Here is a 26147-nt window from a genome sequence, read left to right on the forward strand (position 1 = left end):
CCAAATCAGTTTTTAATACTAGGATTACAAGTTTTCAATTATTGAGAATAAGTAGTTTGACCTTAACTATGCTTTGATTTTCCACCCTAAATGATATGGAAGTTAAAACAAAAATCAATCCACCCACATGGTGTTTATGAGGTTAAGAGTTATGTGAAGCCCAATTAATTTATTTTTTTTAATTTTCTTTTGTTTTTTTCTTTTTTTTTTTTTTTTTTGAGACAAGATCTTGTTCTGTTGTCCAGGCTGTGGTGCATTGCACCATGTCGGCTCACTGCAACCCCCACCTCCTGGGTTTAAGTGGTTCTTGTGCCTCAGTCTCCCAAGTAGCTGGGATTACAGGCGTGCACCACCATACCTGGTAAATTTTGTATTTTTTTTTTTTAGTAGAGACGGGGTTTCGGAATGTTGGCCAGGTTGGTCTGAAACCAACTTCAGCCTCCCAAAGTGCTGGGATTACAGGTGTGAGCCACCACACCTGGCCCGAAGCTCAGTTAATTTCACATGCAAGCACACCACAAAACAATGTAGATTCTTATTTTGGAGTTTTGTTTTAATGGATTTTAAGCTTACCGTAAGATTAAAATTGTAAAAGTTAACTGGTTAGCAGAATTTATCTTATGCAGCAACGGACATTGTGCTCTTTGTTGACATTTATATACAAATCAAAATACCATCCTTTTTTCTCAAGTGACGCTATTATGGCTTGTTGTAAAACTGGCAATGATTTTAGGCTGATGTAGAGCTGGACCTGCTGCTTATATCTGAATTGTTCATAAGACTCTGGCCCAGTGACTCATTCATAGTTGCCCTACCGGGGAGACAAGAGTATGTTCTAAATTTGAATGTATCCTTTTTATTTTAAAAGGCCAGTTCCGCTGGGCATGGTGACTCAGGCCTATAATCCCAACACTTTGAGAGGCCATGGCAGGTGGATCTCCCAAGCCCAGGAGTTCAAGACCAGCCTGGGCAACATGGCAAAACCCTGTCTCTACAAAAAATACAAAAATTAGCCAAGCATGGTAGCATGTACCTCTAGTCCTAGCAACTCTGGAAGCTTAGGTGGGAGGATGACTTGAACCCAGGAGGTTGAGGCTGCAGTGAACCATATCATGCCACTGTACTCCAGCCTGGGTAATGAGGGAGACCCTATCTCAAAAAAATAAATAAATGAAAGGCTACTTCCTAAATTTATTATTTAGTCTAAATAGAATTCTACAAATCCTTTAATGTAGAAAAGAAGCTTAAGTTGGGTTCAGGAAGAGTTAACGTCTAGAGATTTGCTGGTCATTTAAAGGAAAAGTAATCGCAAAAGAAAAGCAGAGGGAAATACTCAAATATAATCTCTTATGGAAAGATGCAATGGAGGCTAAGTTGTTTTTGTTTTGTTTTTTGTTTGTTTGTTTTTGAAATGGAATCTTGCTCTGTCACCAGGCTGGAGTACAGTGGCGTCATCTTGGCTTACTGCAACCTCTGACTCCCTGGTTCAAGCGATTCCTTTGCCTCAGCCTCCCGGGTAGCTGAGATTACAGGCATGTGCCCCCAGGCCCAGCTAATTTTTGTATTTTTTGTAGAGACAGGGTTTTGCTATGTTGCCCAGGTTGATCTCAATCTCCTGACATCATGATCTGCCCACCTCGGCCTCCCGAAGTGCTAGGATTACAGGCGTGAGCCACTGCACCTGGCTGGAGACTAAGTTTTTAAGTCCAAGGCTGTGAATGGTTGTGGTTTTTTTTTTTTTTTTTTTTTTTGGATACAAAATCTTGCTCTGTTGTCCAGGCTGCAGGCTGGAGTGCAATGGCATGATCTCGGCTCACTGCAACCTCTGCCTCCCAGTTTCAAGTGATTCTCCTGCCTCAGCCTCCTGAGTAGCCGAGATTATGGGCACGCACCACCACGTCCAGCCAATTTTTGTATTTTTAGTAGAGATGGGGTTTCACCGTGTTGGCCAGACTGGTCTTGAACTCCTGACTTCAAGTGACCTGCCCACCTTGGCTTCCCAAAGTGCTGGGATTGCAGATGTGAGCCACAGTGCCCGGCCAAATGGTTGTATTTTCAATGGAAATCCTTTTGGCATTAGAAGCATATCTTATTTTTATATATATAGATAAAAATGTAAAGTGTGATTGATGGAACTGTTTATTTGGTTGACTTTCTAATTTAAGAAGGGAGATAAAAATCTAATGAATACTTCACATGATCCCCCAACTTGTGTTTCCCCACCCTCATCTCCACTTTTTCAGATAAGTAAGCCCACAGTTGAAAATGATTTAAAAACCCAGAAGATGGGACAGCTCAGAGAGTGGTTTCCTAACACACAAGATCTAGCAGGAAATGATCAGGAAAACATTAGGCATGCAGATAGGAACAACTCTGATGATAATCATTTGCCTACAGATGATACTAGTGCCAAGCAAAGCGGTAAGATAATTGTGTTTGATTGTAATTATTTCACTGATTATTCCTCGTTTTCGTCCCCTGTAGTTTGCTAGTTGAAGAAAAGTTAGAAGTATGTTAATAGATTTTGTATTATACCCAACCTTGTCATTGACTTAATAGGTGAGCATCTGGAAAAAGATCTGGGGAGAAGATCCTCAAAACCACCTGTAGCAAAAGTCAAATGTGGTTTGGACTTAAACCAGCATGAACTTAGTGCTATACAAGAAGTAGAATCACCAGCAAGTGGCAGAACTTCTCTACTAGGTAAATAGATGGTTTGATAAAATAAGATTTTTAAATAATTTGCCAGTTTTCTACTTTTTTTTGAGATGGAGTCTTGCTCTGTTGCCCAGGCTGGAATGCAATGGTGTGATCTCAGCTCATTGCAACCTCCACCTTCTGAGTTCAAGCAATTCTCCTGCCTCAGCCTCCCAAGTAACTGGGATTACAGGTGCCCACCACCACACCCAGCTAATTTTTGTATTTTTAGTAGAGACAGGGTTTCACCACGTTGGCCAGACTGGTCTTGAACTCCTGACCTCAGGTAATCTGCTTGCCTCAGCCTCCCGAAGTGCTGGGATTACAGGCGTGAGCCACCGCACCTGGTCTACATTTTTTCAGAGTGTAAAATGTTTTTTGTTAAACTTATAGCAGAAAAGGGAGATTGGGAAAAAAAAAAAAAAGAAACCTAGACTGACTTTCATGAAAAGGAAAAAATGGTTTATGTAAACAGTATTTAAAATTTGGACTTAAGGAAATGTGGCATGGGAAATAACTATGACTGTGTAGTTTCTTTATCTTGTTTATGGGGAAACCAACTTATTGTAGACAAAAATTTTTTGATTTTCCATGTTCTGACACCCTTGTTCCCTCTGCTTCCTTTCATGTCTGCCTTCTAAATGTGTTTCTTTAGGATACACTCAGGGTTTTTTTTTCTCTTTTCCTTTGTCACTTTCTACTTTCCTACCTTCACTGCTCTTTTCTTGTATTTTTATATGATTATTATGCTTAAATCCTGGCTTAATGGTCAATTAGAACAGATACATTTATTCACTGTACTACTTTCTACATCCAGGTGTCAGAAAAAAATATTAAAACACCCATCCCTATAAATCTTAATAAATAGTCTTATGTGAATTTCATAATTTTTTTAGAATTCAGATTCACTAAATAATTTTCTCAATCAAATTTATCAAAATAAATTAGTTTTTAAAGGGGAAAATTAGTTTTGTCAATAGAAAGGTACTTAGAAGTTGTATCCTCAGTACAGTAGTTGAAAAAAAAAAGCTGTAATGTTAATATTAGCTGTTTTGATCTTCAGCTATAAAATATTGTACCTGTGTTTCTGAGCGTTTGAAAGAATTAAGGGAGGTATGCCAGGTGCAGTGACTCACACCTGTAATCCCAGCACTTTGGGAGGCTAAGATGGGAGGATTGAGACCAACCTGGTGTAATACAGTGAAACCCCATATGGTGGCGCTTGCCTGTAGTTCCAGCTACTTGGGAGGCTGAGGTGGGAGACTTACCTAAGCTCAGGGGGTTGAGACTGCAGCAGTTTCTTTTAAGTCTAGGAATAAGTCTAAATAAGTCAAGATCCCTAGGTAGGCGAACTAAAATCCCTACCAAAACCCCCAGTAGGTGAACTACCGGGCCCTCATGATCTTTCTCTTCCTCCCAAGACTTAGTAAGTGTCATTTGTTTGGTAAACTTATTCACATTTCCTTCTCATGAAGTCTTGGTCTCATCATAGCCTTTACCATACTTCTTAGGGTAATACTTGTATCATCATATTACATGCAAGTAATTTAAAAAGGGAAATAGCGCTCAAAGGTATAACATGAAACAGCAGTTCTTCCTGCCCCCTACACACCCTTTAATACCACTCACCAGAGGCAGTTACTTTAAAGTCTTGTAAGTATTTCTTCTTGTATTTACTTCCATAGTTGCAGTGGGTTTAAGCAAAAATTAAGCTAAATTATCATTATGGTGATACATAGACCTTTTTCGCTGCTGAGTTCATTAGTATATTATGTGATTATATTTTATTTTTCTAAACTTTTTTTTCGTGTAGTAAATTGTCTTCTTTATTTAATTTGCTTAAAGTTTTTTTAAAGTGTCTGTCTTTCCACTTTCTATTACTTCAGTTAAATACCTCTCAATATAATGTAGTTTGCACTATTTTCTCTTTGTGTGGAACACCTTTTCGTTGGAAGTTTTATGGGCCATGCTATGCATTCTTAACAAGGGTGTTTTTCCCCCTACAGGGATAAAAATTGGTTCTTGGGGAGGTGAAAAAAACTTTTACTATTTATATGTACAAAGCACAAATATGCATAAACAGATATACAGTATATTTGTGGTTATTAAAACTGAATAGGAATAGATCCAATTTGAAAAGGAAAAGTCTAAAAAGACTCCTTAAGGGATGATAAAAATAAGGTTGAGAAATACTAATCTATATTGACCTTTCCATTTTTTGTCCTCTTCCTTGTAGTTTATTTCTTTTTCTTTGGGTTTTGTTTTCTGGGCAAATTTTCTTAATTTTGTCTTCTGACTTTTCTTTTGAACTTTTGATCAAATTGTACTTTCTAAAAGGTTACTCTTTTTCTCTGATTATTTTCCTTTTTTATAGCATCCTGCTATTGTTTCATGGATGCAGAATATGTACTTCAAATATTTATAGTGGATTTTTTGGTTTGGGGTTTTATATTTTTTGTTTGAGTTCTTTCATTTTTGTTGTCTCTGTCTTATACTTTAGAACCTTTCCTCTAATATCTTCATATTTGAACGTGATGCTAAAAGGCCATTTGGAGGTTTTGTCAGGGTGAGGGGCCATATGTGCTGTTGGACTTTATTGGAAAAAGTATGGCTTTGTAGAGAGGATGCTCACCTTAGTATCTGTAGTTCCATTCATTGAGGGAAAGTTTAGTTTATTCAGAGAAATACCTTCTAAGCTTGATATAAGCCTGGCTGTTGATATTATTGAGCCAGACCTAGGATATCTGGATTGAGGATACAGACTTTGTTTTAATGCCCTCTGATTTCCTTATGGCATTCTGTCACCCCCTTCCACTCTTGCCTCCCTTCTGTGCCTGATCCCCTGGACCCCAGAGTGTTTCAGATTCGGTTTCTCCAGAGAATAAACCTTTAGTTTCCTCTGGAGATGTTGTTGATGGACAGGGATCTCAGGAGAGGAATATAACTCTTCCAAATACCTAGTCTTAAATGTTCTGTTTTTAGTTTCCTGCTGCATGTATTCCTTTTGTAGTAGTGCCTAGCGCCCTTAATTCCCAGTTTTTGGGGGGATGCTTTATCAAAATATAACCTTCAAAGAAGTGCACAAATCATGTTTGTTTCAGTGGTTTATCACTATAATAATCACACCCATGTAAACACCACCAGGTCAAGAAGTGGAACATTAGAGAACCCAGTAAACACTCCTCTTTTACCTTCCCAGTTATCCCCTGTCTTCTAAACCATATCTTGATTCTTATACCACAAATTAGTTGTGATTATTTTTGAACTTTATATATAAATTGTGAATGCATGTTATAAATGGCTGGTAAATTCTCTATGAATTTTCTTTGTGATTAGTCAATACTGAGGCATAATCTGATGTGGTGAGGTAGCAGCATCATTAAAAGCTTAGTAAAATTGAGTACAAATAATGTAAAAGCTTGACTGTGAAAGATAAGGAATTATTATTTTCTTGCTATGTACATTAAGTCTTTAAGAGTTTAGATTTCTACCCATAATCTAAATTGGCACTTTAGTTCTAGCTATTAATAGTTCCAGAAACTGAAGTGGAAATTTTTTTTCCCCCCAGGTAAACCAGGTATTTCTCAAGACAGAGACCCCCTGAGAGTCTCAATAAGCCGAGAACAAAGTTTCTTTGGGAGCCCACTGGCCTGTGATCCATTTAGTTGTCTTCAACAGGTTGGCCAAGAGAATGTCTGTGGTGATGACTATAATGAAGCAGGTGAGAAATAAATGGAAAGTAGAATTGTACGCACAAGGATATGTGGATGAAAGATATTTATTATTTTGTTATTTGTAATGGTGAAAAATGGTAAATAACCTTAGTTACTCCTGTTAATGGAATCATTATGATGCACCCTTACTATATTGTTCTATACAGTCGTTAAATGAGTAATTTTGCTTTTAAATTGTTTTACTAAATACCAGTAAGAAGCTTATCAAGGTGTGAATTTTATACAATTGGCAGCATCCGTAAATTTTATGTTTAAGCTTATTTGTAACAATCCATATCTAGTTAAGTACTGTTAAATATTTTAAAAATTCTATCTGTGGGCATTCTAAATAAGCTCGTTTATGTTTATTTTTAAATATTTGGAAAATAAAGATAATTACAAGGAAAAATATTTAAATCACTTCATCTTAACACCCAAAGACAGCCAATGTTAATCTTCTCACTTCTGAATTTATATATATATATATACAGAGGATATTTTATATATAATTTGTGTACTGATCCTACAAAGCATAATTGTAGTACTATTTTATTAGTTGTAAGACATCTTTTAAGAAGTTACATTTTGGCCAGGCACAGTGGCTCACGCCTGTAATCCCAGCACTATGGGAGGCAAAGGCTGGCAGAACATGAGGTCAGGAGATTGAGACCATCCTGGCTAACATGAAACCCTGTCTGTACTAAAAATACAAAAAATTGGGCAGGTGTAGTGGTGGGCACCCGTAGTCCCAGCTAGGCAGTAGAATAGCGTGAACCTGGGAGGTGGAGCTTGCAGTGAGCCGAGATCAAGCCACTGCACTCCAGCCTGGGTGACAGAGCGAGACTCCGTCTCAAAAAAAGAGAGAAGTTACATTTTATAGGCAGATTTATTTTTATTTTAGCTGTACATCTACTTGGATAATTGATATCTTACTTGTGTCTATAGTTGAGTGGAATGAGAGATGAAGGAAAGGGATATTCTTTTGAGGGTTTATAAAAAAATTAACTTCAATATCTCCTCTTTAAATTGTGGATTAAAATAACTGTAAAGGATATAATTTTCAGTGAACTATAATTTTTGACATTTTAAAATAAAACAGATTATTTTTTAATTTTTAATTTTTGTGGCTACATAGTAGGTGTACCTATTTATGGGGTATATGGGATAGTTTGATAGTGGTATACAATGTATAATACTCACATCATGGTAAATGGGATATCCATCACCTCAAGCATTTATACTTTATTACAAACAATTCAATTACAGTTTTAGTTATTACAAAATGTACAATGAAATTATTCACTATAGTCACCCTATTGTGCTATCAAATACTAGATTTTATTCTATCTAACTGCTTATTTGTGCCCATTAACCATCCCCACTCCCTGAACGACCCCCAACTACACTTTCCGGCCTCCGATAACTCATTTTTCTACTCTCTATCTCCGTGAGTTCAATTGACTTAATTTTGAGTTCCCACAAATAAGTGAGAACCTATGAAGTTTGTCTTTCTGTGCCTGGCTTATTTCACTTAACATAGTAACCTCCAGTTCCATCCATGTTATTGCAAATGACATGATCTTATTCCTTTTTATGGCTGAATTGTACTCCATTGTGGTATGTGCCACATTTTCTTTATCCATTTGTTTGTTGATGGACACTTAGGTCGCTTCCAAATCTTGGCTATTGTGGACAGTGCTGCAGTCAACATGGGAGTGCAGGTATCTCCTCAGTATACTGATTTCCTTTCTTTTGGGTATATACCTAGCAGCAGGATTGCTGAGTCATATGGTAGCAATATTTTTAGTTTTTTGAGGAACGTCCAAACTGCTCTTCATAGTGGTTGTACTGATTTACATTCCCACCAATGGTGTTCCCTTCTCACCACATCTTTGCAAAACATTCATTATTACCTGTCTCAGATAAAAGTCATTTTAACTGGACTGGGAGGATATCTCAAAGTAGTTTTGATTTGCATTTCTCTAGTGATCATTGGTGTTGATTGAGCACATTTTCATATACCTGTTTGCCATTTGTATTTCTTCTTCTGAGAAATGTCTGTTCAGATTTTCTGCCCATTTTTTAATCAGGTAATTAGATATTTTCCTACAGAGTTGTTTGAGCTCCTTATATATTCTGGTTATGAATCCCTTGTCAGATAGATGGGTAATTACAAACATTTTCTCCCATCCTATTGATTGTCTCTTCACTTTGTTGATTGTTTCTTTTGCTGTGCAAAAGCTTTTTAATTTGATGTGATTCCATTTATCCATTTTTGCTTTAGTTTCCTGTGCTTGTGGGGTATCGCTCAAGAAATCCTTTGCCCAGACCAGTGACCTGGAGGGTTTTCCCAATGTTGTATTTTAGTAGTTTCAAGTTTGAGATCTTAAATTTAAATGTTAAATCCATTTTGGTTTGATTTTTGTATATGGTGAGAAGATAGTGGTCTAGTTTTATTCTTCTGTATATGGATATCCAGTTTTCCCAGCACCATTTACTGAAGAGACTCTCTGCTCTTCCATGTATGTTCTTGGCACCTTTCTCAAAACTGAGTACACAGTAAATATATGAAATTGTTCCTGGATTCTGTATTCTGTTCCATTGATCTGTGTGTGTCTATTTTTATGCTAGTACCATCCTTTTTTGATTACTGTAACTCTGTAGTATAATTTGAAGTTAGGTAGATTCCTCCAGTTTTGTTCTTTTTGCTCAGGATAGCTTTGGCTATTCTGGGTCTTTTGTGGTTGCATATAAATTTTAAGATTTTTTTTCTATTTCTATGAAGAATGTCATTGGTATTTTGATAGGGCTTGCATTGAATCTACAGATTGTTTTGAATAGTGTGGACATTTTAATAATGTTGGGATTCTTCCAATCCAGGAACATGGAATCTCTTTCCATTTTTTGTGTGTCCTCTTTAATTTCTTCCATCAATCTTTTACAATTTTTGTCGTAGAAATCTTTCACTTCTTTCGTTAATTCCTAGGTATTTAATTTTCTTTGTAGCTGTAGTAAATGGGATTACTTTCTTGATTTCTTTTTCAGGTGATATGCTTTTGGCATATAAAAATGCTGTGGTGAAAGTGGGCATCCTTGTGTTTCAGATCTTAGAGGAAAGGCTTTCAAGTTTTTCCCCATTTGGGATGATACTACCTGTGGGTCTGTCATATATGGCTTTTATTGTGTTATATTCCTTCTGTACCCAGTTTTTTAAGGTTTTTATCATGAAGGAATGTTGAATTTTATCAGATGCTTTTCCAGCATCCATTTAAATGATCATGTGTTTTTTGTCTTTCATTCTGTTGATAGGATGCATCACATTGTTTGTTTTGCATACATTGAACCATCCTTGCATCCCTGGGATAAATTCCACTTGGTCTTAATGAATAATCTTTTTAATGTGTTGTTGAATTCGATTTGCTAGTATTTTATTGAGGATTTTTGCATCCGTATGCATCAGAGATGTTGACTTGTAAATTTTATTTTATTGCATCTTTGTCTGGTTTTGGGATTAGGGCAATACTGGCCTTGCAGAATGAGTTTGGAAGTATTTCTTCCTCTTCTGTTTTTCAGAATAGTTTGAGTGGGATTGGTATTAGTTTGTCTTTAAGCGTTCAGTAAAATTCAGCGGTGAAGTGATAGTATCTTGAGCGTTTCTTCGCTGGGAGACTTTTTATTTCAGCTTTGATCTCATTACTTGTTCTTGGTCTACTCAGGTTTTGGATTTCTTCATGATTCAACTTCAGTAGGTTGTATGTGTCTAGGAATTTATTCATTTCTTCTAGTTTTCCAATTTGGGCATATAGTTGCTAATAGTAGTCTCTAATGATCCTTTAAATTTCTGCGGTATCTGTTATAATGTCTCCTTTTTCATTGCTGATTTTATTTATTTGGGTCTTCTCCTTTTTTTATAATTAGTCTGGCTAAAGATGTGTCAATTTTTAAAATCTTTTCATAAAAGCAATTTTTGGTTTCTTTATCTTTTGCATTATTTTATTCATTTACCTTTCATTTATTTCTCCTCTGATCTTTATTGTTTCTTTTCTTCCACCAACCTTAGCTTTGATTTGCTCTTGCTTTTCTAGTTTTTTAAGATGCATTTTTAGGTTGTTCATTTGAAGTTTTTCTTCTTGTTTTATGTAGATATTTATAGCTATAAATTTCCCTCTTAGTACTGCTTTTACTGTATTTCATAAGTTTGGGTATGTTGTGTCTCCATTATCATTTGTTTCAAAAAATTTTCAGTTTCTTTGTTAGTCTCTTCATTGACCCACTGGTCATTCAGGAGCATACTGCTTTAATTTCCATGTGTTTGTATAGTTTTTATCTTGTTACTGATTTCTAGTTTTATTCCACTATGGTCAGAGAAGATAAGTGTTATTATTTCAGTTTTGTTTTTGTTTTTGTTTTTGTTCTGAGACAGAGTCTAGCTTTGTCATCCAGGCTGGAGTGCAGTGGCACGATCTTGGCCCACTGCAACCTCAACCTCCCAGGCTAAGGCAATTCTTCTGCCTCTGCCTCCCGAATAACTGGGACTGCAGGCATGTGCCACCATGCTTAGCTAATTTTTGTATTTTTAGTATAGATGGAGTTTCAACCATATTGGCCAGGCTGGTCTCAAACTCCTGACCACCCAGGAACAAGTGATCCGCCCACCTCAGCCTCCCAAAGTGCTGGGATTACAGGCGTGAGCCACCACCCCTGGGCTATTTGAGTTTTGGTTTTTTTGTTGTTTATTTTTTTAATGTTTTAAGCCTTGTTTTGTGGCCTAACATGTGGTCTGTCTGTGACAGTGATACATGTGCTGAGGAGAAGACTATGTATTCTGTAGCCATTGGATGAAATGTTCTGTAATATCTATTAGGTCCATTTGGTCTGTGGTGAAGATTAAGCCCAATGTTTCTTTTTTTTTTTTTTTTTTTTTTTTTTGAGATGGAGTCTTGCTCTGTCGCCCGGCTGGAGTGCAGTGGCCGGATCTCAGCTCACTGCAAGCTCCGCCTCCCGGGTTTATGCCATTCTCCTGCCTCAGCCTCCGGAGTAGCTGGGACTACAGACGCCCGCCACCTCACCCGGCTAGTTTTTTGTATTTTTAGTAGAGACCAGGTTTCACCGTGTTAGCCAGGATGGTCTCGATCTCCTGACCTCGTGATCCGCCCATCTCGGCCTCCCAAAGTGCTGGGATTACAGGCTTGAGCCACTGCGCCCAGCCAAGCCCAATGTTTCTTTGTTGATTTTCTGTCTGGAAGATCTGTCCAATGCTGAAAGTGGGATGTTGAGATCTCTAGCTATTATTTTATTGGGGTCTAGCTATATCTTTAGCTGTAATAATATTTGCCTTATATATCTGGATGCTCCAGTGTTGGGTGCATATATGTTTATAATTGTTATATCCTCTTGCTGAAGTAACCCTTTTTCATTATATAATGACCTGGTTTTTCTCTTTCTATAGTTTTTGTCTTGAAGTCTTTTTTTTTTTTTTTTTTTTTTTAAGACAGAGCCTCACTCTGTCACCAAGGCTGGAGTATGGAGTATGGTGGTAGGATCTTGGCTCACTACAACCTCCGCCTCCTGGGTTCAAGCGATTCTCCTGCTTCAGCCTCCCAAGTAGCTTGGATTACAGGCATGCATCACCATATCTGGCTAATTTTTGTTTTTTGTTTTTTGAGATGGAGTCTCGCTCTGTCGCCCAGGCTGGAGTGCAGTGGCGCGATCTCAGCTCACTGCAAGCTCCACCTCCCGGGTTTACGCCATTCTCCTGCCTCAGCCTCCCGAGTAGCTGGGACTACAGGCGCCCGCCACCTCGCCCGGCTAGTTTTTTGTATTTTTTAGTAGAGACGGGGTTTCACCGTGTTAGCCAAGATGGTCTTGATCTGCTGACCTCGTGATCCGCCCGTCTCGGCCTCCCAAAGTGCTGGGATTACAGGCTTGAGCCACCGCGCCCGGCCTAATTTTTGTATTTTTAGTAGAGATGGGGTTTCGCCATGTTAGCCAGTCTGGTCTCGAACTCCTGACGTCAGGTGATCCGCCCACCTGGACCTCCCAAACTGCTAGGATTACAGGCATAAGCCACCACACCTGGCCAAAGTCTATTTTTTCTGATATAAGTATAGCTACTCCTGCTGTTTTTTGGTTTCCATTTGCATCTTTTTCCATGTTTTTGTTTTCAGTCTGTGTTTCTTTATAGGTGAAGTGTATTTCTTGTAGGTAACAGATCATTGGATCATTGGATCTTGTTTTTTTTTTTAGCCATTCAGCCACACTATGTCCTTTGCTTGGAGAGTTTAGTCCATTTACATTGAATGTTATTATTGATAAGTAATGATTCACTTTTGTCACTTTGTTATTTGTTTTCTGGTTATTTTGTCGTCTTCTCTTCCTACTTTTCTTCTGTTTTGTTGTTGTTGTTTTAGTGAAGGTGATTTTCTCTGGTGGTATGTTTTGATTTCTTGCCTTTTGTTTTTTGTGTATCCATTGTATGTTTTTGAAGTTACCCTGAAGCTTGCAGATGATATCTTATAACCCATTATTTAAAACTGATGACAACTTAACAATGACTGCATAAACAAGCAAAGAGAAAACTAATAAAAACCCTGTACTTCAACTTTGTGTCCCTGCTTTTTAACTTTCTGTTGTTTCTATTTGTGTCTTATTGTACTTTCTATATCTTGAAAAGTTGCACTTATTATTTTTGATCTGTTCATCTTTTTGTCTTTCTGTTTAAGTATGATTAGTTTACACAAAACAGTTACAGTTTTATAATATTCTGTGTATTTCTGTGTACTATTACCAGTGATTTTTGTGCCTTCAGATCATTTTTTATTGCTTACTAATGTTGTTTTCTTTCCGATTGAAGAACCCCCTTGATTATCCCTTGTAGGACAGGTCTGGTTTTGATGAAATCCCTCAGCTTTTATTTGTCTAGGAAAGTCTTTGTTTCACCTTTACTTTTGATGGATATTTTTGCCAGATATACTATTCCAGGGTAAAAGTTTTTTTCCTTCTGCACTTTTTTTTTTTTTTTTTTTTTTTTTTTTGAGACGGAGTCTCGCTCTGTCGCCAGGCTGGAGTGCAGTGGCCGGATCTTGGCTCACTGCAAGCTCCACCTCCCGGGTTTACGCCATTCTCCTGCCTCAGCCTCCCCAGTAGCTGGGACTACAGGCGCCCGCCACCTGCCCGGCTAGTTTTTTTGTATTTTTTAGTAGAGACGGGGTTTCACTGTGTTAGCCAGGATGATCTCAATCTCCTGACCTCGTGATCCGCCCGTCTCGGCCTCCCAAAGTGCTGGAATTACAGGCTTGAGGCACCACGCCCGGCCTCCTTCCACACTTTTAATGTGTCATGCCACTCTCTCCTGGCCTGTAAGGTTTCCACTGAAAAGTCTGCTGCCAGACATTGGAGCTCCATTGTATATTATTTGTTTCTTTTTCTCTTGCTGCTTTTAGGATTCTTTCTTTATCCTTCACCTTTGGGAATTTGATTATTAAATGCCTTGAGGTAGTCTTCCTTGGGTTAAATCTGCTTGGTGTTCTCTATTCCTCTTGTACTTGAATATTGATATTTTCCACTAGGTTTGGGAAGTTCTCTGTTGTTATCCCTTTGAACAAACTTTCTCTCCCTGTCTCTCTACCTTCTCTTTAAGGCCAATAACTCGTAGATTTACCCTTTTAAAGCTATTTTCTAGATCTTGTAGGCGTGCTTCATTCTTTTTAATTCTCTTATCTTTTGTCTCCTCTGTGCATTTTCAAATAACCTGTCTTCAAGTTCACTAATTCATTCTTGTGCTTGATCAGTTCTACTATTAAGAGACTGATCCATTCTTCAGCTTTTTTTCAGCTCCAGAATTTCTGCTTGATTCTTTTTAACTTTTTCACTGTCTTCATTTTATTTGTCTGATAAGATTCTGAATTCCTTCTCTGTGTTATCTTGAGTTTCTTTGTTTCCTCAAAACGGCTATCTTTGAGTTCTCTGTCTGAAATGTCACATATCTGTGTCTCTGGGATTGGCCCCTTGTCCCTTATTTAGTTTGGTGAGGTCATGTTTTCCTGTATGGTCTTAATGCTTGTGGATGTTCATTTGTACCAGGGCATTAAAGAGTTAGGTATTTCTTTCTTTTTTTTTTTGAGACGGAGTCGTGTTCTGTCGCCAGGCTGAAGGGCAGTGGCATGATCTCAGTTCACTGCAACTTCTGCCTCCCAGGTTGAGGCAGTTCTCCTGCCTCAGCCACCCAAGTAGGTGGGACTACAGGCACATGCCACCACACCCAGATAATTTTTGTATTTTTAATAGAGACGGGGTTTCACCATGTTGGCCACAATCTCTTGACCTTGTGTTCCACCTGCCTCAGCCTCCCGAAGTGCTGGAATTACAGGCGTGAGCCACCATGCCCTGCCAAGAGTTAGGTATTTCTTACAGTCTTTGCAGTCTGGGCTTGCTTGTACCCATCCTTCTTGGTACAGTTTTCTGAGTATTCAAAAGGACTTCAGTGTTGTGATCTAAGTTTTTGGTCCCTGCAGCCATGTCTTCATTAGGGGATACCACAAGCTCAGTAACACTGTAGTTCTTGCAGACTCATAGCGGTACTGCCTTGGTGGTCTTGGATAAGATCCAGAAGAATTCTCTGGACTACCCAGCAGAGACTTATTCTTTACCTTCCTGTCTCCCAAACAAGAGTCAGTCAGTCTCTCTCTCTCTCTCTCTCTCTCTCTCTCTCTCTCTCTCTCTCCTCTCTCCCTCTCCCTCTCTCCCTCTCCCTCTCCCTCTCTCCCTCTCCCTCTCCTCTCCCTCTCCCTCTCCCTCCCTCCCTCTCCCTCTCCTCTCTCTCCTCTCTCTCTCCTCTCTCCCTCTCCCTCTCTCTCTCTCTCCCTCTCCTCTCCCTCTCTCTCTCCTCTCCTCTCTCCCTCTCTCTCCTCTCTCTCCTCTCTCTCTCATCTCTCTCTCTCTCTCTCTCTCTCGTGAGCTGCCTGGAGCTGGGAGAGGGGTGACACAAGCACCCCTGTGTCCATCATCTCTGGGACTGTGCTGGGTCAAACCAGCACACTACTGGGTCTTGCCCAAGGCCCACTGCAACCACTACCTCCCTACCATCAAGGCCTTCATTCAAGGCCCTAGGGCTCTGCAGTCAACAGGTGGTGAAGCCAGCTCATCTTATATCCTTCCCTTCAGGGCGGCAAGTGGCCCTGGGCAAATCCAGAGGTGTTGTCTGGGAGCCAGTGCCTGAAATTGGAATCTTTAGAACTCTATCGGGTACTCTACTGTGGCTAAGCAGGCATCAAAACCACAAACAAAGTCCTTTCCACTGTTCCCTCCCCTTCCCTAGGCAAAGGAGTCTCCCCTTGTCCATCACCACCACAGGCCTATGGAGAGTACTGTCATGGTACCACTGATACTCACTTAAGGCCCAGTGGCTCTTCAGTTAGCTTGTTGTGGATGCTGCCAGGCATGGGACTCTTCAGGGCAGTGGGCTTCCACCTCTCTGACCCAGGGTAGGTTCAGTATCAGGGGAAACCAGCCCCCGATATTTCACGTAGGTTCTTTTCTATTTCCCTAAGTGTTGGCCAGTCTGAGAAATAAAGGGAGACAGTACAAAAGAGAGAAATTTTAAAGCTGGGTATCCAGGGGAGACATCACACGTTGGCAAGTTCCGTGATGCCCCCTGAGCCGTAAAACCAGCAAGTTCTTATTAGCAATTTTCAAAAGGGAGGGAGTGCACGAATAGGGTGTGGGTCACAGAGATCACATGCTTCAAGGGCAGCAAAAGATCACAAGGCAGCAGGTCAGGGTGAAACTAGAATCACTAATGAACTTCCATGTCCTGCTGTGCATGCGTTGTCAGGGTTCAAGAGCAGAGAACCGGCCTGACTAGACTTCGCCAGGCTGGAATTTCCTAATCCTAGCAAGCCTGGGGGTGCTGCAGGAGACTAGGGCGTGTTTCATCCCTATCTACAACTGCATAAAGGCAGACACTCCCAGGGTGGCCATTTTAGAGGCCCTACCCTGGGAATGCAGTCTTTTCCTGTGGCTGTCTATTAATATTCCTTACTGGGGAAAGAATTCAGCAACATTTCTCTTACCCGTTTTTGGTAATAATGTAGCAGGATGAGCCGCAGACAAAACCTCTCAGACACCGAGTTGTAGAAGGAAGGGCTTTATTCAGCTGGGACCATCTTAAAATCCGAGCTCCCCGAGTGCACAATTTCTGTCCCTTTTAAGGTCTCACAATACTAAAGATTTTACATGAAAGGGTCATGATTGATTGAGCAATCTAAGGGATATGTGACAGGGGTTTTATGCACTGGTGGTCAGAGTGAAACAGAACAGAACAGGGAGTTTCACAGTATTCTTCTATACAAGGTAGTTGGTTTTTAACTACTAGGTTTAGGCCAGATAGGCCCCAGCCTGGTTTCAAGCGTGGTGCCGGGCTGCCTGTCTTTGGTTTCACTTTCTTGTTTTTTTTCCTAAAACAGGTACTGAGTATAAAACAATATAAAACACTAAGAGAGAGGGTCTCTCTCTTCCCTCAATAAGAGAAATATGGCTCTGTCCTGCCCAGCCCACAGGCAGCCAGATTTTAAGGTTATCTCCCTTGTTCCCTGAAAATCGCTGTTATCTAGTTCTTAAGGTGCTCAGATTTCATATTGTTTAAACACAACATGCTGTACAAACAATTTGTGCAGTTAACACAATCATCACAGGGTCCTGAGGCAACATACATCCTCAGCTTACAAAGATGTCGGGATTAAGAGATTAAAGACAGGCATAGGAGATCACAAGAGTATTGATTGGCGAAGTGATAAGTGTCCATGAAATCTTCACAATTTATATTCAGAGATTGCAGTAAAGACAGGCGTAAGAAATTATAAAAGTATTAATTTGAGGAACTCATAAATGTCCATGAAATCTTCACGATTTATGTGGTTCTGCCGCTGCTTCAGCCAGTCCCTCCATTCGGAGTCCCTGACTTCTCGCAACAGAGATGGCATCCAAGAGCCAAGGCCTGGAATCGGGGTCCCCAAGATCCCACTTGGTGCTACTCCCCACTGTGGCCAAGCTGGTACCTAAACTGCAAGGCAAAGTCCCCTTTATTCTTCCCTCTGCTTTTCTCAAACAGGAGTCTCTTCTCATAGCCATCACAGCTGTGAATATGCTGGGTCACACATGAAGCCAGCATGTCTCAGAGTCTCACCTAAGGCCCATGGCATATACTACCTGGCTTCCACTGCTAGGACCCAAGGGCTTTTTAGTCAGCAGGTGATGAGTCCTGCCAGGACTGGATCCTTCCTTTCAAGGCAGCAGGTTCTCTTGTAGCCCAGGATGTGTCTATAAATGTCATCCAACAGCTAGGTCCTAGTATGGGGACCTCATAAATCCACCCAGTGTCTTATTCTTCTGTGACTGAGTGAGTATTCAGTTTGCAAAACAAAGTCCTCTTTATTCTTCCCCCTTCTCTCCTCAAGCCAAAGGAAGGGGTCTCTTTTGAAGCTGTGAGCTGTGCTGCCTGGGATTAGGGGAGGGGTGGCACAAGCACTCCCTTTGCCACCCTAGCTGGTTTTCACTAGGTCGTGTGACCCCTCCAAGTCTACAGGCTCTGAGCCCAGCACAGCACTAGGACTTGCCTAGGAGTTGCAGTCTTTGTGGCCTAAACAGCCTTTCAAGTTTATTTAGGACTCCAGGGCACTAAATTTAGCCCGCAGTGACAAGACTTGCCAAAACTCAACTTCCAACTGCTAGAGTGGGTACTTCCCTTCTAGCTAGGTCTGGTCTAAATGCTCCCTCCATGGGCATTTGCTGAGTTCTGCCTGGTGCTGGCCACACTGAGTTCCAATGCAAAGTCCCAGAATGGCTGGGCTCTCCTTCCCCCAAGCATGCAGATTCTCTCTCCGCACCATGTGGCCACTGTCTGGAGATGAGGGAAGGGTGGTGTTGGCATTTCAAGACTGTCTTTGCTGTCCTCTTCAGTGCCTCTGTCAGTGATATGAAGTGAAAACCAAGTACTGTGATTGCTCACCTGATTTTTGGTTCGTATGAAGGTACTTTTTTATATAGTTGCTGTTGTGGAATCAGGAGGACCAGAGAGTGTATACAGGAGGATGTATACAGTACTTGGGGTGTATACAGGAGGACCAGAGAGAGTGTATACAGGAGGATGTATACAGTACTTGGGGTATATACAGGAGGATGTCTTTATTATTGAGTGCACTCAGACCCAGCAGACTCAATGTCCAAAGACTGGGCACAGAACAAAGACAGTACTTGGCTTTTATACACACTTCACAAAAGAGGGTGGGCTAGCTCGAAGCAAGCTTACAGCAGCGTGAAAGCAGGGATACAGGGGCAGGACAAAGACAGTTAATCAAATTGTAACAGGTTCATAAACCGTTGCTATGCAGTCCTGATGTCCATTATCTAGTTTTGCTCTGAAGAGCCTTGCACTGGTTTATCTCATAACCTTCACTATGGTGCCCAGACAGCTGTAGTTCAGGCCTGCTTAGGCTTCTCATGACCTTCATTGTAATTCTTAGATAAAACAGAATACTTGGCTGGGCACTGTGACTCACGCCTATAATTCCAGCACTTTGGGAGGCTGAGGCCGGCAGATTACAAGGTCAGGAGATCGAGACCATCCTAGCTAACACGGTGAAACTCCGTCTCTACTAAAAATACAAAAAAATTAGCCAGGCGTGGTGGTGGGCGCCTGTAGTCCCAGCTACTCGGGAGGCTGAGGCAGGAGAATGGCATGAACCCAGGAGGCAGAGCTTGCAGTGAGCTGAGATCGCGCCACTGCACTCCGGCCTGGACGACAGAGCAAGACTCCATCTCAAAAAAAAAAAAAAAAAAAAAAACAAACAGAATAATTGAAGTTATTAGTTACAGAGAACAAGAATCTATAAACTCATACCATAAAACAAAGGAAAACTTGTTTTTCTTCTCCCCATGTTGAGGGAGTGCTGGGAGGGAGAGTGTCCAGAGCACATTAGATAATATTATTAAGACTTTTCCTGGATCTGGGCTGTGCCTGTTGCTGCCTCTGGGACAAATCAGCCTAATACAGGAAAGCTTATTTCTCTTTCTTTTTAATTTTATTTTTCTTTAATTTCCCACCTCAGTTGCCAACTTTGAAGTTCCTGTGATGAGGACAGTTGGTGGAAGCTTCTATTCATCTCTCTTGCTCTAGCCCACCCCGCCCCCGCATCACTCTTTTTTATTTACACAATGGATATTTGCATTTTCTTTTTATTCTACTCGTTGATATCCTCTAGCTAAAGACTACGAGGAACACACCTATAGTTGAACAAAGCTGAGTGTCTGACCTGTTGCAGTGAGGGGGAATGCATACCATGGGCAACCACGAGGCATCTCAGTAAATGGCTATTTAGAAAGGACTTATAGGATTTGCGCTTGTTTTAGGGGATTGGGAGAAGGATTCAAGGAAACAGGGCTTTTTGATTATTAGTATTGGATGTTGTCAGGAAGCAGGAGTAATTCTGTTTTGGTACCTGAAAAGTTCTTATCTAGGAGGTGGTATGAATGGAAGTGAAGCTAAAGTTGTAACTGGTAAAACAGCCGCAGTCACTCCTATTAGCCAGGATGAGGGAATGCTTGGCCGTTCTTGTGGTTTAGACAATATTCATGGTTGTCTGTGTTCAGATGTGGTTACAAAGGGTCTCATTTTTTTTTTCTTTATCACGGTCACAGAGTGGCCGTTTCTGAGATTGGCATTCCATGGAATTGTTGATGTTTAACAGAACACCAGGGCCTACCTGATAGTGTCCGGTCAGCTCCTGGATACCAGGGACGCCTTTTCTCTTTCTCAGAATCATTCCCAGATTCAAATTGTTTCAATTTTATTTTATTCTATTTTGAGACAGGGTCTTGCTCTGTCACCTAGGCTAGAGTGCAGTGGTGCAACCACAGCTCATTGCTGCCTTGACCTCCCAGGCTAAATTGATCCTCCCACCTCAGCCTCCTGAGTAGCTAGGACTACAGGCATGCACCACCCCACTAGGTAAATTTTTAATTTTTGTAGAGACAGGGTCTCATTGTGTTGTCCAGACTGGTCTTGAACTCCTCCTAGGCTTGAGCGGTCCTCTCACCTTGGCCTCCCAAAGTGTTGGGATCATAGGCGTGAGCCACCACGCCTGGCCCAGATTGTTTCCATTTTAGAAAGGTCTGTCTTGTTACTACTATTCCATTGTTTCCACCCCACACCTTGATTTAATAGATTTTTTAAGATGGAGCCATTAACTGCAAGCTTTGTACTGTCTGCCTTTGTAGGAAAACAGGAAATGGTGCTTTCCTGCATGGCATGAAAAGATAACAGTAAGGTGTTACTTTCATTATGTCACTTTCCCTTTTTAGGAACTGTTATCAGTGAACCACATCCCAAATGATGACAGTTATTTCTCTTCAGCTTTCAGGGACCTATCCACTGAATCTTTGAACATCTTCAGTGACTCTGATCTTGCTCCTTTCTCTCAATTTTATTTTTCACTTCTTACTACTACGCAAATGCTGTCTTATTCATTCATCCCTCCACTGAGGGAGTCTTCTAGGTATATTACAGATGACAGTAAATAATTGTAATTATTATGATTGAATTGAACAACCCAGATTAGCGTCTCATTTCCCAATTAGCTTTTAAAATGAGCTGCTTACGAATAGAAGAGAAAATAAAGACTCACTATAAAATTTCACCAGCCAACCTGGGCGACAGAGCAAGACCCTGTTATCCAAAAAATATATGGTATTTAAAGACAACTATCAGCCAGGCGCGTTTCCTCACACCTGTAATCCCAGCACTTTGGGAGGCCGAGGTGGGCAGATCACAAGGAAGGAGTTCAAGACCAGCCTGGCCAATATGGTGAAACCCCATCTCTACTAAAAATACAAAAATTAGCCAGGCGTGGTGGTGCGCACCTGTAGTCCCAGCTACTCGGGAGGCTGAGGCAGAAGAATCTCTTGAACCTGGGAGGCAGAGGTTGCAGTGAGCCAAGATCGTGCCTCTGTACTCTAGCCTGGGTGACACAGTGAGACTCTGTCTCAAAAAAAATAAAGACAAAGATTTGCTATTAGCTTTGTTTCTGCTTCATTAACCATAACATATATTATTTTACGAATAAATATCTTTACTCACAGATAGATGTATACATGTGTGTGAGGTTTTTTTTATTTTTATTTTATTATTTTATTATTTTTTCCTGGTTTTTTTGTTTTGTTTTGTTTCAAGGCACAGTTGTTCGCACTGTTGCCCAGGCTGGAGTGCAGTGGTGTCATAGCTCATTCAAAATCCAAAATCCTGGGCTCAAACCATCCACCTGCCTCAGCCTCCAAGATAGCTAGGATTACAGGAGCATGGCACCATGCCCAGCAAATTTTTTATTTTTTTGTAGAGATGAGGTCTTCCTAGGTTATACAGACTGGTCTGAAACTACTGACCTTAAGAAATCCTCCCACCTCAACCTCCTGAGTTGCTGGGACTACAGGGGTGAGCCACCATGCCTATCTGTTTGTTTATTAGGTCTGCATTTGAAAAATAATTCTCCTGGTCCAAAGGTAATGAGTTATCTTAATCGATTATTTACAGTCACAGATCGAACTCTTTGTTATATTCTTTTCCCTCTTCTCACTACTGCACTTGATTAGTCTTTAAAAAAATAAAATGAATGATTAATAATTCTTAAACATTTAAGAAATATGCCTTTAATGTGCATACGTTCTAATGTCATTGAGATTATGAAGCAGAATTTTGTTTATGTTCAGTGAAGCAGTTTTAATCGTCTTTTTCAGAGCCACAGACTACAATATGTCTTGGTGAACTTTCTCCCAAGTGTCGGTTGGTCACTTGGAATAAGAAGGAAAATAAGCTCAGAATACATGAGTTGTTAATATGAGACAGAAAGTATAATTTTAATGTTTTAATATATCAAATATAATTAGGACTAATTCATCATAAAAGTAATATATGCTCATTGTGAATTTAGAAAGCTGTAAAAAAAAAAAAAAAGCTGGGCGTAGTGGCTCATGCCTATAATCCCAGCTACTCAGGAGGCTAAGGCAGGAGGATCACTTCAGGCCAGCAGTTCAAGACCAGCCTGGGAAACATAACAAGACTCTGTCTCTAAAATAATGAAATAAAATAATAGAAGGCACTAAAAGGTACAGTACAAGTAAAAATTACTCCTTGTGCTACCATTCATAAACAACCACTGGCTACATTTTGGTGTGTTTTTTTGAGACAGAGTTTGGCTCTGTTGCAGAGGCTGGAGTGCAGTGGCACATTCTCGGTTCATTACAACCTCTGCCTCCCAGGCTCAAGCAAGCCACCCTTCCACCTCAGTCTCCTGAGTAGCTGGGACTACAGGTGCCTGCCATCGCGCCGGGCTAACTTTTGTAATTTTTGTAGAGATGAGGTTTCACCATGTTGCCTAGGCTGGTCTCGAACTCCTGAGCTCAAGTGATCCGCCCACCTCAGCCTCCCAAAGTGCTGGGATTACAGGTGTAAGCCACTGCCCCTGGCCTTGGTGTTTTCTTTATTGTCTCTTTTATATGCATGTTTTCTCATCTTTAGAACCATACTGTGTTTATGATTTAATATGCTTGCTTTTCCACTTAAAATAGTGGCAAAAGCATTTCTCATCACACTGGTTCTTTTCTAGCTTTTAGACCTCATATTCAAATTTCTTAAAGCATTTTATTCATAAAATAATAATAGCCACAGTTTTCCAGGAAAAATTATATTGTGCTGACTAGTGAAATGTTTTTAACAAATAAGGTGAATTTTTTCTTTGATCTAAGAAAATACAACTTTAAGAAGTAAAATGAGAAAGTAGATTGTAGGAAAGCAGGGAATGGTGTCCTGTGGTGCTAAGAATTTGATTTGTCCTATCCCAACTCTATTTTTCTCCCATCTTGAACTCCAAAATCCATTTTTCAGTTAAGGTGAAGGAATCTGTTGTTGAAAATCATGCAGTGTTAAGTTATGCTGTGGAGGAAGAACATACGTATTTGGGTCCAATTGTGAAGCCAGATGATAAGGTTAGTAATGTCTTAGTGTTCACTCGATTTTTAGAGCTGTTTGGCTTTCATATTGTCTTCTGTTTAGTTTACAGAAGCTGTATTATAACATTAAAGTTCATATTATCTGAGATCTGCTTTGACTGAAGTGGATCAATGATGAAACTAGCCAAATCTGAGCATCAGAAGGCTTTCCAGTCTACCTGATGCATGATCTCTACAGTTCTGAGAAGCAAAACTATAAAACAATGTAAAACAATAAGGACATATGTTGGGTGTGTGTGTGGGTCTGTGTGTGTGTGTGTGTGTGTGCAGGCACATGTGTTTATAAAGATAACAGCTGTGGGAATGAATGAGATTGAGGGTGGGGGGGTGCGTATGTATGTCTGTGAAAGCCTAATCATTTCTGGGCAATGATGAAAAGGTTTTACTACTGATCTTTGTAACTATGAAGGTTTCTACACTTGACCTGAGCTCAGAAATGACAACTGCTGGGGTTGGTGATTTGGGGTTTTCCTACATACTACTTGCTACATTGTGGTCTGATATTCCCCTTAATTTCTAGGCTAAAACACTTTCTCATGAGCCATTATCTTCAGTAACCGTTTCCACTGGAAGCCTTTTAAGTTATGAAAACACAGATTTGAGCCTTACAGATCCAGGTAATAAGGTCAAAATGTTTATAAATAAGTTGAAAGACCAGCACCAGTTGAGTTGCAGTACAGTGATGGAAGGAAGCATTGGTTTTTCGTGATACACCTTGGGGAACAGTTCCTCTAAATCTCAAAAGTAAAGTATGGCTGGGTGTGGTGGCTCATGCCTGTAGTCCCAGCACCTTGAGGTGGGAGGATCACTTGAGCCCAGAAGTTTGAGAGCATCCTGGGTAACATGGTAGAACCCCATCTCTACAAAAAATACAAAAGTTAGCCAGGTGTGGTGGTATGTGCCTGTAGTCCCAACTACTCAGGAGGCTGAGGTAAGGGGATCGCTTGAGCCTGGGAGGTCAAGGCTGCAATGAGCCACAATCGCGCCACTGCACTCCAGCCTGAGCAACATAGTGAAACCCTGTCTCAAAAAAAAATAAAATAAAATAAAATATTCACACCCAGAAAAACATTGGAGCGTATGGTATTCTAAACATTACTGGAGGTAACAGGGATGCTCTGTGGATCCCCACCAACACTTTTGAGAAGCAGTTACTAATATATTTTTCCATTCAGTGGAAACCTATCTGAGCAAATTTCATGGTTGTACCGATCTCTTAACAACATGTATTACCATGCCTCTCCACTAAAATATGTCTGTAAGGAAGTACCCAGTACAGTATGTGTATAAGGAATATTACATTAAAAGGAATATAGTGTGGCTGTCAATTACTTTTTTTTTTTTTTTTTTGAGGTAGAGTCTTGCTCTGTTGCCAGGCTGGAGTGCAATGGCGTGATCTCGGCTCTCCTGCCTCAGCCTCCAGAGTAGCTGGGACTACAGGTGTGCACCACCACGCCCAGCTGATTTTTGTATTTTTAGTATAGATGGGGTTTCACCATGTCGGCGAGATGGTCTCCGTCTCTTGACCTCATGATCCACCCGCCTTGGCCTCCTAAAGTGCTGGTATTACAGGCGTGAGCCACCAAGCCTGACCTATTTACATATTTTCATTAAACTCAATTTTCAGAGTCATTTTCAGAGCACATGGATGATAGCAAGCAAGAATCTACCACCGGTAAAGAACAGGAAACAAACATAAGTTCCATAGTTCCTTCAACACAAGATATTGATCAGTGGCGGAACTCTTCAGACGTTCATAAATCTCTGTTGCCTGCAGTGGATGAAACTACCTGTGCTCACACCTACTTTCGGCAAATGATAGACAAGTACATTAATGAAGCAAATGTGATACCTGAAAAAACAGATTTGCAGGGTAAAATTATGTTTTAAATTTTCACCTTTCGTCATTTTTAATTTTATGCAGTGATTGTTTGAGCTTCAAGTTCTTATGGCCTGCTACAACACCATTATACCACAGAAAATATTGAGGGCATTTAGTGAGAAAGGGGATCTGGAACCAGTTAGACTCACTGAGGCACGTGTACAGGAGATTAATTAGCAAATCTTCCTTTACCATTGCAGAGTTAACTATTACGGCTGAGACAGTATTACTGATAAATAAGAGCAGGAGCTCAGAAATCAGACAGTTCTGGATTTGAGTCATAGCCTGACCATTTCCTAGCTGTAAAACCAAGGGCAAGTTACTTTTTCATCTTTTATAAAAGAGGAATGTTACAGATTAAATGAGATAGTGCACATAAAGCACAATGTCTGGCCCATAGTAACACTGAATACAGTGAGCCTTTTTCCTTTTTTAAGCTTATACTGAAGCAGTGGTTACATATGTCCTGTTGATCCTAATTAGCCTCATAAGGCTGTAGAAATAGAAATTTGTATTTGTCAAAAGTTTGCTCATACTTGTAATCCTAGCACTTTGGGAGGCTGAGGCAGGAGGACTGCTTGAGCCCAGGATTTCAAGACCAGCCTGGGCAACACTGAGATCCCATCTCTATTTAAAAAAAAAAAAAAGTAAAATTAAATTTCTCTAAAAATAAAACTTAAAAAGTTTTGGTCACTGAGAGGATCTATATTTTTGGACCTTTGAAATAATCATGATAGGACTTAACTTTAAAGCATCTGCTGATTATGGGGGAAAAACTGAAGTTTTTGTTACACTGGAGT

At 40.3% G+C, this 26147-nt stretch overlaps 1 protein-coding gene and 2 non-coding genes across 15 annotated transcripts in view; all 3 read left to right on the forward strand.

Moving 5' to 3' along the window:
* The window catches only part of CEP295 (centrosomal protein 295), a 72517-nt gene that overhangs the window by 38599 nt on the left and 7771 nt on the right, over positions 1-26147 (forward strand). For 9 of the 13 annotated variants that reach the window (XM_033205546.1, XM_033205543.1, XM_033205542.1 and 6 more), the window contains 6 exons: positions 2244-2421; positions 2560-2703; positions 6266-6418; positions 23341-23441; positions 23986-24082; positions 25093-25338. In XM_033205546.1, coding sequence (XP_033061437.1) covers positions 2244-2421; positions 2560-2703; positions 6266-6418; positions 23341-23441; positions 23986-24082; positions 25093-25338 — 919 coding nt within the window. The remainder of the gene's footprint in view (positions 1-2243; positions 2422-2559; positions 2704-6265; positions 6419-23340; positions 23442-23985; positions 24083-25092; positions 25339-26147) is intronic. The other 4 variants (XM_033205548.1, XM_033205556.1, XM_033205549.1 and 1 more) reach the window with 3 other exon arrangements.
* On the forward strand, positions 23572-23651 carry LOC117081878. Its single transcript, XR_004436352.1, has one exon. It is a non-coding gene; the product is annotated as a small nucleolar RNA U2-19 (small nucleolar RNA).
* Positions 23829-23898, forward strand: LOC117081877. The gene has a single exon (XR_004436351.1). It is a non-coding gene; the product is annotated as a small nucleolar RNA U2-30 (small nucleolar RNA).

The sequence above is a fragment of the Trachypithecus francoisi genome, unplaced genomic scaffold, assembly GCF_009764315.1.
Source record: "Trachypithecus francoisi isolate TF-2019V2 unplaced genomic scaffold, Tfra_2.0 Lachesis_group8, whole genome shotgun sequence".
In the NCBI taxonomy this organism is placed as follows: Eukaryota; Metazoa; Chordata; class Mammalia; order Primates; family Cercopithecidae; genus Trachypithecus; species Trachypithecus francoisi.